Genomic DNA, 17,207 nt, shown 5'->3' with positions numbered 1-17,207 from the left:
ATTTCGATACTAGGATGTCCAAGGAACATTTTAGTACCAAGAACTTGCGAGCACCAATTTCTTTGACGACCGGGGAAAGAACTTTAGAGCGCGGCGCGCCCTTTTTCGCGCCTAATTAATTATTTCCATTAACTTGGAGTGAGCACTAAAATCGGAAATGCATTTATTTCGATACTACGATGTCCAAGGAACATTTTAGTACCAATAATTTGCGAGCACCAAATTCTTGGACGACCGGGGAACGAACTTTATAGCGCGGCGCGCGCTCTTTCGGAACGCATTCGACAGTAATACTTAAAATGTTGTTATATTTAAAATAACGCCATAATTGAAAATGTTTTGGTTTATTTTGGAGCACTAAATTAGCACTAAAATCCCTGTGTACTTCGTTTTTCCATACGAGCTCTGTATGTATTTTTTCTATTTGGGGGGGTCCAGCTTTATATGAAGCTCCCCCATTTTTTTTTTACCGCTAAACGGTTGGAGCACTAAATTTCGGACTAGGGTACTAAATTAGCCTAACCTAATTAGCACTAAATTTTTGACCTATTCCGAACTTGATTTTCGATGGTGTGGGGTCCAGCTTCACAGACATGAAATTTTCAGTCTTGTCTCGGTATCGACTTGATCTCGACAATGACAATCTCGTCTTGGTCTTCATCTCGAATCAAGACTCTCGATCGTGATAATCATAATAAGTGTTTTTTCAATTTCTTCTATGATCTATGCGATTAAACTTTTAAACTTAAATTATTCACTATTTTATGAATTCATTAAATTTTTAAACTATTTTATTAATTTGTGTACTAGTAATTTAAATTTTTTGAAAAATAAATGAATATATCTGGTTTAAAGAATATTTTTTTAATGATTTAATTTTCTAAAGCATCATTAGTTATTAGAAAACATAGGAATAGATTAAACGAAATATCTGCACGTATAATTTTATGCATAAATTCGTGCCTGATTTGAAGTCTGAAAGATAAATTTCAGAACATTAATGTATTGTAATAATAACTAATGATGCCTTATAAGTAATTTTTGTTAAAGATTTTAGTTCTTAATTTTTTATATCAAAAATGTCAGTATATAGTTTAAGACTTATTAAATATCTCTATAACAATATCTATATAAAAAGTTTATATATAATATAAATGTCTATATAAAAAATTTAAGACTATATAAATATTTTATGCGTTGGAGAATGTACATATTACAAAATTTGAGAGTCTCGTATCGGTTTCGAATTCGGACCTTAAATCTCGTCTCGGTCTCGTCTCGATATCGTTCGAAACACTACATATAAATAAAAAAAAATAATAAATTTTGATTTTTTAAAATTAAAGTTCTCGAAATCGTTTATCTAGTTTTTAACTATGTTCTAATATCGACTTTGAAGAATTAATATTTGCGCAGTTCTAAACCCCACCCTTAAAGTTCTTGGAATTTCTGGAAAATTTTATAATTTTAGATAAAAATTAGCAGCTTCCTTGTCAATTATATTCTCTTTTCACACTAGAACCGCGACTGCAATGTGTCATTTTCGATGTATCTGATAGGTTTTCTTTTCCAGTTAATTTGGACTTGCACGGAGCTTTAGATTTTTGTGACTTTTTATAAATAATCATAATTAATTACATGTAATTTTACTCTTATGATGACAATCCTTCCTCATAAGAAATCAGATATACCTTGAATCGTGATTAGACTAATTTAGACTCGCGATTCTAGTGTTAATAAATGCGTTTTTGTAAAATTAATTTTTTTCACATTGAAATTCCTAAGCCTAAAATTTTATAAATTGTGATTTTTAGAACTTTGATTAATTATATGAAAAAAGATGTAGAGATTTACAAAAGAATATTTTATATTTTAACGCATATTTTATTATTTTACTTTTGAAATTATAATTTTCTTTGGTGCAATTTCTTCCTTATCGATGCCAAGCAAATGCACAGTAAGTATTTCTGTTTCGTACAAAATATCAAAATAAGAGTCCTTCTTTTTTCTTTCAAGTTTTAAACCTTTTTCTGTCACAAAAGTCAGATTTACTTTTCTACCTGTTAGCTACTTACACAGCGGTACTAATAGGCGAAGTCAAGTGAGCAAAGTGACTAGGGCCCAGTTCCATAACTCATGGTTAACTCTTAATCGGGGTTCAACTTGTTTCTCATCTCTTTCCAATTCTAGAATTGAAAAGAGACAATGATTAAGTCGAACCTCGGTTAAGAGTTAACTGTGAGTTGTGGAACTGGGCCTAGGTCTGCTCGCCGAGCAATTAAACATGATTGGTTGGATCCACAGATAAGAACCAATCATCCTCATTCGCTCGGCAAGCATGTCTAGCTGCTTTGCCGACTTGAATTCCAACTATTGATTTCACACGTTTAGATACAATATTGGAGATACGATTTCTTCTTTACCGACTTTAAATGAATCACTAAGTGTTTTTATTCTATATAAAATAATTAGAAAAATAAATCTTTTTTTCTTCCCCCCCCCCATTGGATCTTTGAATAATACAATCTTTAATACAATCAATAATACTATCTTTACTAAAAATTGAAGCATGCAACTTTTTGTCTATTCCTATTCAGTAATGACATCTTCTCGATTTTACATCTTATATGCCCAATAACTTAAGGTAACATATTTCTTATTGACGTCATACAAACAGAACACCAAGGCTTTTCATTCTGTTGTGAAATAATTATTGAAGTGAAAGATCTTTTCCACTTTTCTCATAAAAAAAATTTTTAATTACAAAATTTCATTTTTCTTTTATTGTTTTCAAAATACCTGAGTGTCCTCGTTAAAAAATAAAGATCAGCTTTCCGCAAATATCTTTGCTAATAAATACACGCATAATTACTAGTAAATAAGTATCTATTTTGTTTTCGATTCGTATTAATTAAATATTTTTATTACCTTCTCTCTCTATCCCACTTGATGCTGCCACCTACGTACGGTACTTTCGCCGAGGTGTGATACACTTGCCGTATTACGTTGTCATAGCGACTACGGCTTGTTTGCATGTCGATGTGAATTCGAATCGCGGTTTCATAATCGCGCTAATAAACATTCGCGGTCAATCGACTTAAAAATATACGTTTTACAGTCCACGTCGGGTAATCAGATTGCCGTCGCAATGAATGACATCATGACAAATCTCGCGGCTGAGAAGCAATTCGATTTCGACGATCTACATCCGTCGTCGCTGGATAAACGTCTGGAGGACGAGCACGATATAGAGAAATCCACTAGTACTGTCGAGGAGATCCTGCAGCAAGTGCAACGCGAATTGTGCCTGATCAAGTTGTGTTGGCCGGATGTCTCGATAATGACGGAGGACCTCTACGTACGATCACTTCCGAATACCTACCGTTGCGTCAGTGACAAGGAGCGACTACTATTGTGGTACGCGGAAAACTTTCGACGACAGTTCCATGCGAAGTACGCGAATCGCCGACCGTTGTTGTTGGCCTGCGAAAATGAATGTCGTATACAAGTGGGTGCAAAATTCGATCTCGAAAAAGCTATAATCCTTGACTGTGTGATAATCACGAATTCTTGCTGTAAATTAGTGTAATAAATATATCAGTATAAAGAAAAAGAGAGAAAGAGGGAATCTTGCTTTTTTTCTCCTAATTACTACATGAATCTTATGTTCAACAAAATTATTTCTCTTCTTTTTTCAAATCACTATGGGATTCTACAATATCGGTTTAAGAAAAAAGGTATATTATATTCGTTAAAGACTAATCTTATAAAAGTAGCGTGTTTTATATTTGTATTCGTAAAATTTTGTAATGTGCAATTTGACTTTTTATATTTGCAATTTGCAAATGTACAAGATTATTACAAATATGCCTAGTGAAACATAAAATCAGCTGATTGCAAAGTCAGCTGTTTGTAATATCAGCTGATCACAAGATCAGCTGATTAGACTATTGCAGTTAAAATATGTGAAATCATGTATATTAAAAAAAATTGTTCAAAATGTCATTAAGATTCCTTTAGATTGATAATTCGTATCGGCATTTATAGTAAAATTCTATGTATAATTCTTATAACCTGTGAAAACAAGAAGGATTAAGGAATTTGAATATATACTTGTATCGAATACAAATACATTAAGGATATATACACGAATTATTATAGACATAGAGATAGAGAGCAATGGAATTTTTTACCTTGATAATATTTAACTTAAGATTTCGCACGACAATTTGATTAAAAATAATATTCTTAAAAATAATAAGGATTACTTTTCTAAGGATTAAAATAAGAACAAACTTTATATGCATTTTTATATTTATTTTTTTTTTTACTTTTTTCAATTTACATTTTGATTTTATACAAAGGTAAAACTCGTTTTTACAAAAATTAAAAGGTCAGAAATAAAATATGTACATTAAAATATGTACGTAATCAATTATCATTAAAATACAAGAAATTTTTTTGTTTTGACTTAATTTAAATCATTAATGTGATAAACAATGATAAGAATACTTAATAATATAAAAAAGAAACGCAAAAAAATACGCCGCGACGAAAAACGCTAGTAGAATAAATTTTTTCTATTTCCATAGAAATTTGTATCTACAAGTATCAAACGAAGTACGCTGCCGTATTCGGAATTATATACATGGCGTGGATGTGTACAATTCATCAGTGATCACATCGAGTATCAGCCACTAGTTAAAACTTTCATTATGGTAAGTAAACAAATTATCTGTAAAAGGAATGATCTAAGATTTTATTTTTTGTATATTTTCTTTTTCAATAATATCGTCGCGTGCATATCCGAATAATTTTTTTATATAAACAATTAATTGATAAATGATGATAAATTGATAAATGATGATATTAATTTGAAATATTTGAAAATTCTTATTCAGAAATAATAAATTCCTAAACTTAAATTTAAATGTAACACTAATCCTAAGAGGTAGAAAAACATAGGAAAAAATGAACTTTCATGAGCATCTCGTTCGGCACGCGATTTGTCAAACATTTTCAAAAACGCAAAATGAACTTTCATGAGCATCTCGTTCGGCACGCGATTTGTCAAACATTTTCAAAAACGCAAAATGAACTTTCATGAGCATCTCGTTCGGCACGCGATTTGTCAAACATTTTCAAAAACGCAAAATGAACTTTCATGAGCATCTCGTTCGGCACGCGATTTGTCAAACATTTTCAAAAACGCAAAATGAACTTTCATGAGCATCTCGTTCGGCACGCGATTTGTCAAACATTTTCAAAAACGCAAAATGAACTTTCATGAGCATCTCGTTCGGCACGCGATTTGTCAAACATTTTCAAAAACGCAAAATGAACTTTCATGAGCATCGCGTTCGCTATGCGATTTGTCAAACTTATTTTCACAAAAACGCAAAAAAAAAATACGGAGGAACTAAGTATAAGAAATAACGCATCTACATATAGTATCGGTCCACAACCTTGCTTTAAGAGGCCTTAAGTCATAAGTCGAAAAAGATTACGTGACAATAATTTCTGCCTTTGCAAATTGTTTTTGCGCAGTCTTTAGGCTTTAACCGTTAGACTTAAGCGAACTGAGCAAAACCCAATTCTTACCTAAGAGTATAAATTCTGTAGCCGATATATCGTCACTTACAATTTATGACCTCTTAAAGCAAGGTTGTGGACAAGGCAATACAGGGTACCTATCATATCGAAATGAATTCCGATCGGAATTATTCCGTTTTCCCTAGAAAACACAATAGAAATCTAGGGAATAATTGAATAATTCCAATCGGAATCCATTCCGACTTTTTCCATGATAGGTACCCTGAAAAACTTAAGATTAATTACAATGTAATCTAGCCTAGACAATTACTAAATGCTTTGGTGAAACGCTTTCACTTATATGTTCAATTAATATACATATGTACACATATAAAACCAAAAAATTTAGTAACTATTACTAAACAGTTTAATCAAGATTTGGAAATTGGTAATAAAGCTAGATAATTATTACTAAATCGTATGATAAATATAACCAAATGAATTGGTAATAGACGTACAGCTAAATTACACAGTAACAAATACTGAATAGTATGGCAAATATTACTAAATTAATCTATCATACAAAATTTGAATTTTTACTTATTGGATATAATGAATATTATCAAGTCGTTTGGTCATAATTACTGTATGATTTAACAACAATTATTGTTAACAATTTGGTAACTATACTCAGAAAAAGACTGTTGGCAATTAGATGACATTTACCTAATTTGTCTTCTATATAATTATATCTGAGCTTCAGTCATATAGACTTGATTATACAGAAAGCTCGACTAAATTTTATATGCTAGAAACGATCATCTAGCGGCAGTCCTGACTATTTAGTTGCACCAAATAATCTAATAACTATTATAAAATTAATTAGTAAATTTTTTTCATACAATTACATATTTACAAATAATTACAAATAATTAAATATTCATTAATATTATTAAATAATTTGATTTTAAGTATCAAATTGGAGCAACTAAATGATAATTTTACTTTTCTAAATACATAGTAATTATTATTATCAAACAGTTATTATTATTATTATGTTTGGTAATACTTACTAAATATTGCGCCAATACGATCAACAAAATTCAGTAACTATTACCAGACTTTTGTCTCAATGTATGTAACGCGTAATAGATATATACATTATTTATATACATTATATATATATATACACAAATATGTATTAGATATATATTTGCTTCAGCTAGCTCATACCGTTAATTCTTTGGGGAAGTTCCGTTTTTGACTTCTTATCAACCCAATCTTGTAGACGTGTCAAAATACGTTGTATGTGACCCACTTGTTTCATTGTACATACAGGCGAACCGTAATGATGCAACCACTCTAACAATTTTTTGACATTCTCCACCGTGTCATTAAATCCCGGTGGCAAGACATCGGGATAATTTTTTCTCGCAGTCTCGTTGTCCATATCGTCATCGTTATTATTATTATTCACAGTATTAAATAGCACTCCTTTTACGCTATTCGGAGACGGTACATATGGATGGTGAAGACTTTCTATTATATTAGTAAGATTTTTACCGTTTTTGGATGTTTTTGATTGTGGAACGTATATGACTGAATCACTGCCCCTGGTCGCTGACGTTGATGGCATGGAGATTTCATAGTTCGGTTGAGAGATGCTCCTGGACGATTTTTCCGCAATCGGTGATCGATTGTTGAGTGTCCTCAATGATATTTTTGGGATGTCCATGGTTGATGGTCCTGGGGCGCAATGTTTCCTTTTATTCCCGTTAATTAACGTGTTGTTAGCTTGTTGTTGTTGTTGTTGTTGCTGTTGTAGTTGTTGCTGTTGTTGTTGCAATTGTTGTTGCTGTTGGTTTATCATATTCGCTATCGTCATTTTGGTCACCGTGCCATTGTTCCCAGACAGCAAACCATCGGTAAGAAGATTTGCTGGAGACGAGTATGCGGGAAAAGAAAGAAATGTATCTGAAGGCTTCATAAATGTGTTTAAAAAATTTAAGGCCTTGGTTGGATCCATCATATTGTATAAATATGGATTAATTAAGGTATCATTGGCCATTGGTGCTCGAGCCAATGACGAGATATTATTGGACATCATGTTGCTGGCAGAACTATTCTCGATTTTTATTCTTTTGTGGGACGGGCCGGCTTCAAACTCCTCAGCTTTCTCTGTAACTCCAGAAGAACTCGATCCTAATCCCAACATCATGGCTTGGGCGGTTGGTGTCGATCTTGACGAAGAAATCGCTCCCACACTATTACTATTATCCGAACTCGATGTCAGAATGTGCTCGTAACCTGCCAATGATGGTCCTGCTAAGGATGGTCCTGCCAAGGATGGTCCTGGCATTGACGTTCCTGGCATTGACGTTCCTGGCATTGACGTTCCTGGCATTGACGTTCCCGAACCTCTTATGTTGGTAACTTGGGATATTATTTTTTGTTCCGACTTACACCATCCTCTGAGGGTGGACTCTGGCACGCCGATGTCGCGTGCCACAGCGGCCTTAGATTCACCATTATGTACCCTATTAATGGCGTCTACTTTTTCTGGGGGCGTGAGAGTCTTCACCGGTCGCTTGCCCGCCTGTCGTGGTTCATTCCGCGGCATCGTACCTTGTTGTCTAGTTGAACTCGTACCCGGCCTAGGGTCGTTGCCGTTTAAGCTGTCGTATCTTCTGGCTGTCAAATTATTGTAACGATAGCTTAAGCTATTATGTTGACGACGTGGTCTACGATCTCTTCGATTCGCAGATCCCCCCGCAGAATCTGGGGAGAGATCCACGGCGGATTCTTGTTGTTGATCCAGCTTGCTGTTTTTCGCAGTAACAATGACACCTAAACACCTGGACACCTAGACACTTAACACCTCGTTCGCTGATCGTCTTATCAATTCTTTCACCGACTCGATGCCGATTAATTTTCAGCGCACTATTTAAATGAGTTTTTTGAATCGCGCGCGATTGATATTTAAAACCAAGAGTAAATTTAAAAAAGTCATCAAGTTATATACGTTTGTTTGGTCCGCGGACACACGCACAGTTTCTCTCCGGATGATGAACGCGATGATGATGACTGGTGCGAATGCAGAGATGGGAACGGAACGATCCGTACGCCGCGCTGCCGGTACGGCGTGTGGCGCCGATTCGTATCTCGCACAGTAGTAAATAATACTATGTGTAAACGCGGTTACGCCGTCGCAGCCGGTCGGGGGAGTAGTAGTACTCGTTCCTCCTCCGTGGTGGAATAGCACATGCGCTCACAGAGAGTAATAAAGAACTTTTTTATGAATGAAACAACTCGGTCGGTCGGTCGGGCGGCTACAACCACCACCTCTCTCTCTCTCTCTCTCTCTCTCTCTCTCTCTCTTTCTCGCTTCTTCTCCCTCCTACACCCTGCTGCCCTCCGTCGAAGCAAAGCACACTGCTGCCGTTGCTCTACACCTTGCCGCTCCACCGCTCTCCCTGTGCTCCTCTCCCGTTGACGGCGCTAGCGCGAGTAAAACGGAGCGTGTTGGTACTCCCCGGTATACCTCTCCGCTCCTCTGGTTGCGACTGCAACAGCCAATCCGAAGTGCGCGCGGGAAACGATATTATTGCTGTACCACGAGGAATAGCGTGGTTTGGGGTGGTAGTCGGAGCGTGAGCGAGATGGACGAATCGGGTGAAATGGAGACGGCGATAGGCACACACGTTCCGGCACGAGAGATCGCACACCGGCTCGAACTCTACAAGATCAGATTTCGCGAAGATCGCCGTAGCGCGTTCGTCCTCGTTGTCCGAGAGGATACGGCTTTTAAGTCAAAAGTTCGCGAACGTAGGGCGCGCGATCGCGAATAACACTACCGTGAGATGCGGCGTTTGTTTCGCGTTGCGTCTGTCTTTTCGTTCTCTCGTGAATAACACGTGAATAACACGTCCAAAGTGACCAGCGCGATGCTCGCGAACGCGAATGACACCCCGCAAGATGCGCGTTCGTTTCGCGTAGCGTCTGGTTTCTCGTTCTCTTACGATATGAGCTGATCACTACTCTAAACTCAACAAGGCTCACCGGATACCTCGTACTACCGTGTCAACCGAATGCTCATATCGAGCGCGACGAACCACGATAGCTGATGGTTAAACGAATGCTGACGACTTACTCCGCTATGCGAGGCGGTCGACTGACTGGTCACTCGTTCCCCCTTCTATCTGCGCACAGGATATATTTCGCGGCGCGCATCTACCCCCACTCTACCTCTCACTCCACTCTACTCGTACCAATGTCGTGGACGAGAGAGACGAATCATCCCTTCTGCTGCCCCTATCATCCTCATTCCTCGGCGTTTACGAATTGTCCGATACTCTCCTTTCTTCGTGTCCTTCGTTGTGCGTCTCTGTTCTAACTCTATCATTTGACGGTTTGACTCATCGACAGCCGTCGCGATCAACGATGGGCTGGATGCCTATTCGTTTGCGACGAATGGGCATTCATGAATTACTACCTGGACCTAAAAATAGCATGCGTTAGGTATGTGAACGGACCCTTCGAAGAGTGGATGAAGAACTTTTTGAAAAGAAGCTTTGGAAAAGATTTTTGACTCGACTCTATATTGTATCTCTTTTTGTTATTAACAATACTTATTAATCGTTTAACGCAGAAAATAATTCAAGTCCGACACCGGATGTATACCCGATTACATTTACATAATATTTAGATAGGTGGATCAATCAAATGTTATAGATAATATTTTCAAGCTGTCGAGGCGGTTTCGCGAACTACGTATTGTACGCAGAAAAAACTAGAAATGTGTCTAGTATGAAACGAACCGTTCGCTCACATGCTTTTACATCCTAAGAAAATTCCGTAATATTTATAACATTTACCGAAGCTGAATTTTCCGGTCTTTTATGGCGGAATATGAAAGCGAGAGAGAGAGAGAGAGAGAGAGAGAGAGAAGGTCAGAGGATGCCTGTGTGATACAGCAAAACCTTAAATCCGCTACCACCGTTGGCAATGCCCAAGGGAGATCTGGATTTACGACGAGTGTATGTGGCGACGCGGTCTAAAATTCGTACGAGCCTTAGACTCACAGATTCGTACAGGCATGGTATGGGCGGCAAAGCGGCGAAGCGAGGCAAAGCGAAGGCGGGGCGAGGCAAGGCGAAGCAAGGCGAGGCGAGGCGAGGTGCGGCGAGGCGAGGCGAGGCGAGGCGAAGCGAGGCGAGGAGGAAAGGAAAGGTGAAGAGAGGCGCGGTAAGGAGACTCGCTCTCGCGATAATTCGCGGGTAAATTTACCGCGAGTAACCGTCGCGCTCGCACGAACGCGAATAAGCGACAAGTGTGTACCTGTACGCGCCCCGATATCCCGCGGCCTCGTCGGCGATACACGCGCGAGGACCGACCGCATTTCGTCACGTATACCGACTCGTTTTTCACCGCACGACCGTAGCGCGGAGAAAGAGAGCGAGAGAGAGAGAGAGAGAGAGAGAGAGAGAGAGAGCGCGAGAGAGAGAGCGAGAGAGAGAAAGAGAGAAAAAGAGAGAGGCGTCCTACTCTCGATAATTATCGCTGTCGCTGTCCCCGCGCACGTTTAGGATTTCAGAGTTCCAACTTTGCTAAAATCTCGGATAAAAGCGTATCGTGACAATGACAAGCATGAGCACGGCCGCCTGCGTCTTTTTCAGCTGTCCTTGAGGTTTTATTGTTCTTATTGTTATTATTATAATGATAGTATTTTATTTTGTTTATGAATAAATTCTTTAAAATAGTATGTATATTAATATTTTAAATGTTCTTGATAAAAATAAGACAAATGTTTTTGTCTCTATTAGGAATGATGATTTTATTAATGTGCTTCCAATTTGTGCGCCTATCCGCATTTGATTCATTTTAACATGTGCTAAACTAGATAATAAATGTTAGCTAATTGTTTAAGTTAATATTGCATAAATCATTACTTTAATACATCGTTTCAATGTACGTTCATAACATAACGTTCTTAGCTCCAATACAGGGCGCATTAACAAGCTTAAAATCTCGCGGTATTACTGAACTCATATAAATTTCTTATATTTTTCGAAAAAATATTTGCTATACTTTGATAGTTTTAAAAAATTGAATATATCTTTGTATCACATACATTAATAATAATTTAATTTAATTAACAAATATTTTATGTTAATATTATTATATTATTTATTTGTGTTAGTTTTCTCATTTATTTTTCTTTATGACTTATTTAAATATAAAGATACATTAATAAGAACAGACACAATAACAGAGATGGTTATCCTATATGTATGTATATAACATGTAACATAAACATTTAGGATTTGTACGCTAGCGATAGAAAAACAGCGAAAATTCTCACGAATTTAGCCTGAGATAAATAAGAAATATGAATAAGCTAAGAAATTATCGCAAATAATCTTAGATTCGATCGATTTGGAGTTCGCTAAAGCTAACAGAATTGTAATGCCAGGCGAGATTATAATTAGTTAAATCACGTTAAAGCACCAGTTGGATACTATTGAAACACACAGATAGATAACTTTCAAACCAAATTGCGAATGTACACGAGAGATCGATGATTTCTCCCGTGAAATAGCAATGTAATAAGACATTCGAGAAACAATAAGGTGTTCCGAGAAAAAGACAGATGGAATTAATATACTTGATTTATGTGAATAACACATCTCGATTGGCTGTAACAGTGACTTGGATCGATTCGTAGTATCGTCGAAATTAATTCAGTATATAAAGGAAATAATTTTCTTCTTTTAGCGACGGCCGCGCCACTCGTATCTCGAGCGCAGTCCGCGTATATCGCGGAGAGCAGCTGACCCCAGTTCCGGGCGTGAAATACGCGCGGCGGTTATGGCGTTGCTAAGAGCGCGGCGGCAACAAAAATATGATTTCGCGGATAAGACTGCGTTGGTCGTCGGCGCGGCGCGGCTTCGATCTACGATTAACGAATCGTGTCTCGCGCGCCAACATTGCGTCGCGAGAGGCACGAGGAAACGTTCGCGACGGCGGAGAGAAGAGTCGATGGGCGGAAGGGGGGGTGTGATGGGGTCGATGGGCAACAAGGCGACGACGACGCCGAGAGGAAAATCGATCGATGGCGTCCTGGTGTTATAGGACGACGAAGGCGCGCACGCACGCACGCACGCACGCACGCACGCACGCACGCACGCACGCACGCACGCACGCACGCACGCACGCACGCACGCACGCACGCACGCACGCACGCACGCACGCACGCACGCACGCACGCACGCACGCACGCACGCACGCACGCACGCACACGCACACGCACGCGACACACTTTGCAGCGCCGCTATCGCGGGTAGTAGATAGACGCGGGTAGACTGGGTCCGCGCGTTCCACGACTCTCCCGTAGAACGCGAGTCGAGTGAAACCCGTACAATTAATTTTCACCTGCTTCCCTCGAAGCGTACGATGAGACGAAGAAGCGAAGCGGTGTTGGGTCTCGCTCACTTGGTCGTTGTTGTCATCATCGTCGTTATCGTCCTCGTCGTCGTCGTTGTCGTCCGGTTCGCCTGCCTTTCGCGGAAGGATGTACACACGCGAGCGTGAGCGCGAAAACGCGTTTCGGACTCACGTGTGTACGTGCAAGACCCGCGGCGCGTGAGCATTGTGTGCATGCGTGTTGCGCGTGTATGCGCGTGCGTGTGCATGTACACATGGCCACGTCGGGCTATTTGCGCGACATGTGTGCCGTGCCGTCGCGTCGCGTCGCGTCGCGGCCTGAGTTAACGGTCGCTCGCTATCGTTCCTTCGAGGCGACGCGCGACGGTGAGCTGCCGCTGGCCGCACGATAATATCGATAAACGACTCTCCTGCTCTTTGGCGTCTCATCGTCGCCAATGCCTCATTGACTTCGTTCGAACTGTTTGCCAAAAGTACGAAGCGTTCGCCCTTAATGATGATAACGTAACTATTAATCGGAGATGTTTACGATAACGATTAAATGAGCAATTTGTTAATGACATGTCATTACCGATCCGTCGATGAGAATCCTCGAAATTCTTGAAAAAGTCCGTTATATGAGGTAAAAGGAAGGTATACGTATAAGCATTTCAAGTTTCAATAATAACGGCTCTGAGAGATAAGCATCGTTGTCTCAATCTTATTTAAAAATAAACTATTGTTACCGTACTATTGTTTAAAAATAAAGTTGTAATCTCTTTTCTCAGTCTCCTTAGTATTCTTGACTTCTTTTTACATGCTTATAGATGAGAATATATAATATAAAATTATTAGCCTCACTCTACATATTCTCTAAATCTGAATCAATGGGTAAATGTTGATTATCAGTCCCAAGTATGCCACTGGTAATCAATGAATTCACAATGAAATCAATTTAAAAAATCAATGTAACGTGGAATTCCTAATTTAGTTAATCTCGCTTTAGTGTAGATATAAATTCCATGTATGTTGTATTGGAACTGAATGTGAATATCGATATTTTATATAATATTCAAACTTCTCTTTTAATTGAATTTGAATTTCTGATTACCCAGTGGTATATTTAGAAGTGATAATCATTGATATATTCATATTTAGAGAATATCAATTTGTCGAATTTATCTATTTGTCGAAGATCAATGAAACGCACGTATCGTATGATTTGTGAAAAAAAATGCGCGTATCTGTCATCACCGGCTGTTTGTCGTCTGCGGAAGGTTCGACGAAGACGAATGTCAGTGTCACGTTCAGCTCGGTTAAACTCAAACCTGTGCGAGAACGGTACGCCAAGTGCGAGGGAAGGAGAGGTGGCTTAGATAGGAGCGATAAGATAGGAGAGAACAAGAAAGGAGATAGAGTTAGACAGAAGAGGAGAGTTAAGTTCATTCATAAAAAAGAAAATTATTACGAGCGGCGAAGGGGGAGCGCGCGACTCCCGCAAAGTGAATGATACCTCCTGCTACTCTTACTTCTCTACCTCCCCCGTTCACCGACCCCTCCGGCTCCCGAACGGCGATTACTCCCACCATGTCGCCCTGCGCCGTCCTTGCAACCGTGAAAGATCTCTCGTGATAAACCTCGATTCTCTCTCCTCCTACGAATTATTTCTCCCCCTCTCTCTCTCTCTCTCTCTCCCCCTTTCTTTTCCTTCCTCTCTTCTTTCTCTTCCTCTCTCAAGTTGTTGGGGCATGCTGATAGGAAATCTCAGTGAAACTTCGACCTTGTCTTTCTCGAAACTTCTTCGAATAATATCGGGATTAATACCCGTCAGGAGAGCACCGGGTGTTACTGTAACTCGGAAAGATTCACGGACGATATATCGGATATAGCTCGATATAACGGAACGTTTGCAAACCTGCGCGCTAGAAGTGGCTAACCATCCTCGACCCGTTGACCCTCTAAAGTTTGCAAAGCGAGAATTCACATTTCGTGAATGGAGTGACTCATGAATGTATATCCCAGTGTCTCTCACCTTGCGCATCAGCCGTACGTTTGTTCATGCGTTGCATTCATCGGAACACGTGCAGGCGCATAAAACTCTATCAAGTTCTTGTCCATTTCCTACTCAGTATTGATACAACTAATGAGAATACAGTAATATTAGATAGTAACTGGATAGGTGTCTAGAAAAACTGCATACATTTCTACCAGGATAGTTTACGAGATATTTTATACTTTATTATAGCACATATATATACAAGTTTGTATCAAATTTTGAGATCATCATATCTCGAAGAATCAATTATCACCGATGCGCTCTAGTTAATGTATTTACTACATCGCTTCATACAGATTATTAAATCCGTTTAAGACATTTGTAACTTTATCTTAACTATATTTAATTTATCAGTTAAAACCATCACTAAAATTATACTGAGGAAGACCTCAAAAAAATTTAAATATCGAAACGTTTACTATTTCTTTCATGTTAACTTTCTAACAAATTTCATTCGCACATAAAAATCTTGCGTTGGCTCTTTATGTGCATTTTTAATATTATCAATTTATCTATTTTAAATAAATTATATTATTGGAAATTATATTCTTTCTCGAAAGAGTATTAAAAAAATTAGATAGCCACAGTTAAGAGCCAATGCTACGCATTGTGCAAAAGTCGTCGAAACTTATTCCAATTTAAAGATAAGACTTGTCATGATACTATAATCTTCGTACAAATAATACGAGTATATCCTAATTATGACGTAACTTCAGAGAAGGAAATATCTCGCAATCAAATCCGGAAGACCGCACAATATCGGTCGCCATATCGGAGGACAATTACGTTCTATCGAATGAAGTCGTCCGTTAATCGTTAGGCCCGGACGATCAAAGGATTAAAGTCGCGTTACAACGGCTCGCGCGAGAGGCTTCATTATTTTTTGCAAGAATCACAATCTAGCCGATGTTGCGCGCGATCGATCAACCCTACGCCGCGGGGGTGGACATGTTCCTCCTTCACCCTTGGTCTATCAACCTATCCGGCCGTCCGATAGTGCCTCGCCCTGGCCGTTATTCGCGTCCTAATCGAGCTAGTAGGCCCTCTGACGCGATATATCCCTCCTGTACCCTTCTCTATTACCCGGCCATCAGCCCGTACATCCCTCTCTCGGCCTCTCGCCGACCGTCCTTAATCGAGCGAGAGCCCTTCGGCGTGCGATTTCGAAATTTCCAACCGATAAAAAAGAAAATCGATATAGCCTGTCTTCCCTTCTTGTCCCTCGTACCTCGCTCTCGTTGACACATCGTCGCACGTACTCTGTCATTCGGCTCCCCGGACACGTAAGCGGACGCGACTCGCAACGAACGGGAGAGTCGCGTAATCGTCGGGCGGGAAGAAATCCCGATACACCAGCATACTCTCTACCTGAAAAAGACGGATAGAAAAGAAGAAACGATGGAAGGAAAAATGCAAGGATGACGAAGAAAATCGAGAACACGACAAAAAGAAGAGCCCGCAACATTCAAGTGCCTGCAGGTAGTGTCACAGAGACGGACCAACACTATAATAAGTAGAGTATATATACATATATATGTGAGCTTTGTCGGTGGCTCTTACCGCGGATAAGGCAAAGAGAAAGAAAGACTGCAGAGAGAGAGAGAGAGAGAGAGAGAGAGAGAGAGAGAGAGAGAGAGAGAGAGAGAGGAGACCAGGTATGTCGAGAAACAGCAGGGTCTCCGTGGAAATTTACCAGAGCGCGAGTTACGGCAACTTGCTTGTGGCTCGTTGGAGAGAAGCTTGCTTGGTTAGAACCTCCTTCGCATCCCTCCATATAGTACAACGCTGCGCGGCTTTCGCATCCGCGGCTAAGAGCAAAGGGGCGCCAAGGGTTCGGGTCCGTCGTCGGGGTGGCGGCGGAGGCACCGTAGGGTAGGTAAGAGGGATGAGGAAACGGGCGGATGAAGAGGAGGGGGAGGAGGTAGTCACAGCCTGGAGGGTCGTGAAGAGGCGGGAGAAAGGGTCGGCGCGGCGGGGGACGGTCGGGGCAGGGAAGAGGAGAGCGCAACGGTATACGCGTCGAGGGTCGGTTGAGGGAATGCTGAAGAGGGTTGCGGGGGAACGAACGCGGCTGGGGCGTCGAGCGAGTCGCGGACCACGCCGAAGTAGGTCGTCTCGCTTTCTCTCTCGCCATCGTTTCATCTTCTTCCTCTCGCTTCCTTCGCTTCCCCGTATTTTCTTCGTCCCTGTTTCTATT

General features: G+C 39.8%; 2 protein-coding genes across 2 annotated transcripts; one reads left to right on the top strand and one right to left on the bottom strand.

Moving 5' to 3' along the window:
• The first annotated feature begins 3,160 nt into the window (after positions 1-3,160).
• LOC108727626 (dynein regulatory complex subunit 7) lies at positions 3,161-4,814 on the top strand. Its single transcript, XM_018455800.1, has 2 exons — positions 3,161-3,508; positions 4,593-4,814. Exons 1-2 carry the CDS (start codon positions 3,161-3,163, stop codon positions 4,812-4,814), a joined length of 570 nt encoding a protein of 189 aa, XP_018311302.1.
• Positions 4,815-6,754: 1,940 nt separating this feature from the next.
• dan (putative uncharacterized protein DDB_G0277255) lies at positions 6,755-8,500 on the bottom strand. The gene has a single exon (XM_018455798.1). It carries the CDS (start codon positions 8,150-8,152, stop codon positions 6,755-6,757), a length of 1,398 nt encoding a protein of 465 aa, XP_018311300.1. The 5' UTR covers positions 8,153-8,500.
• Positions 8,501-17,207: the final 8,707 nt, after the last annotated feature.

This window comes from Mycetomoellerius zeteki, unplaced genomic scaffold (genome assembly GCF_001594055.1).
Source record: "Mycetomoellerius zeteki isolate Tzet28-1 unplaced genomic scaffold, Tzet1.0 scaffold517, whole genome shotgun sequence".
In the NCBI taxonomy this organism is placed as follows: domain Eukaryota; kingdom Metazoa; phylum Arthropoda; class Insecta; order Hymenoptera; family Formicidae; genus Mycetomoellerius; species Mycetomoellerius zeteki.
The sequence above is the reverse complement of the archived record's forward strand: the minus strand, read 5'-3'. Positions and strand labels throughout refer to the sequence as shown.

Excerpts from the sequence above, each read along its gene's own strand:
- LOC108727626 (XM_018455800.1), top strand. The coding sequence starts at position 3,161 with ATGACAAATCTCGCGGCTGAGAAGCAATTCGATTTCGACGATCTACAT. Across the intron at positions 3,509-4,592 it reads AAAATGAATGTCGTATACAA|AAATTTGTATCTACAAGTAT; the intron begins GTGGGTGCAAAA and ends CTATTTCCATAG.
- dan (XM_018455798.1), bottom strand. The coding sequence starts at position 8,152 with ATGCCGCGGAATGAACCACGACAGGCGGGCAAGCGACCGGTGAAGACT.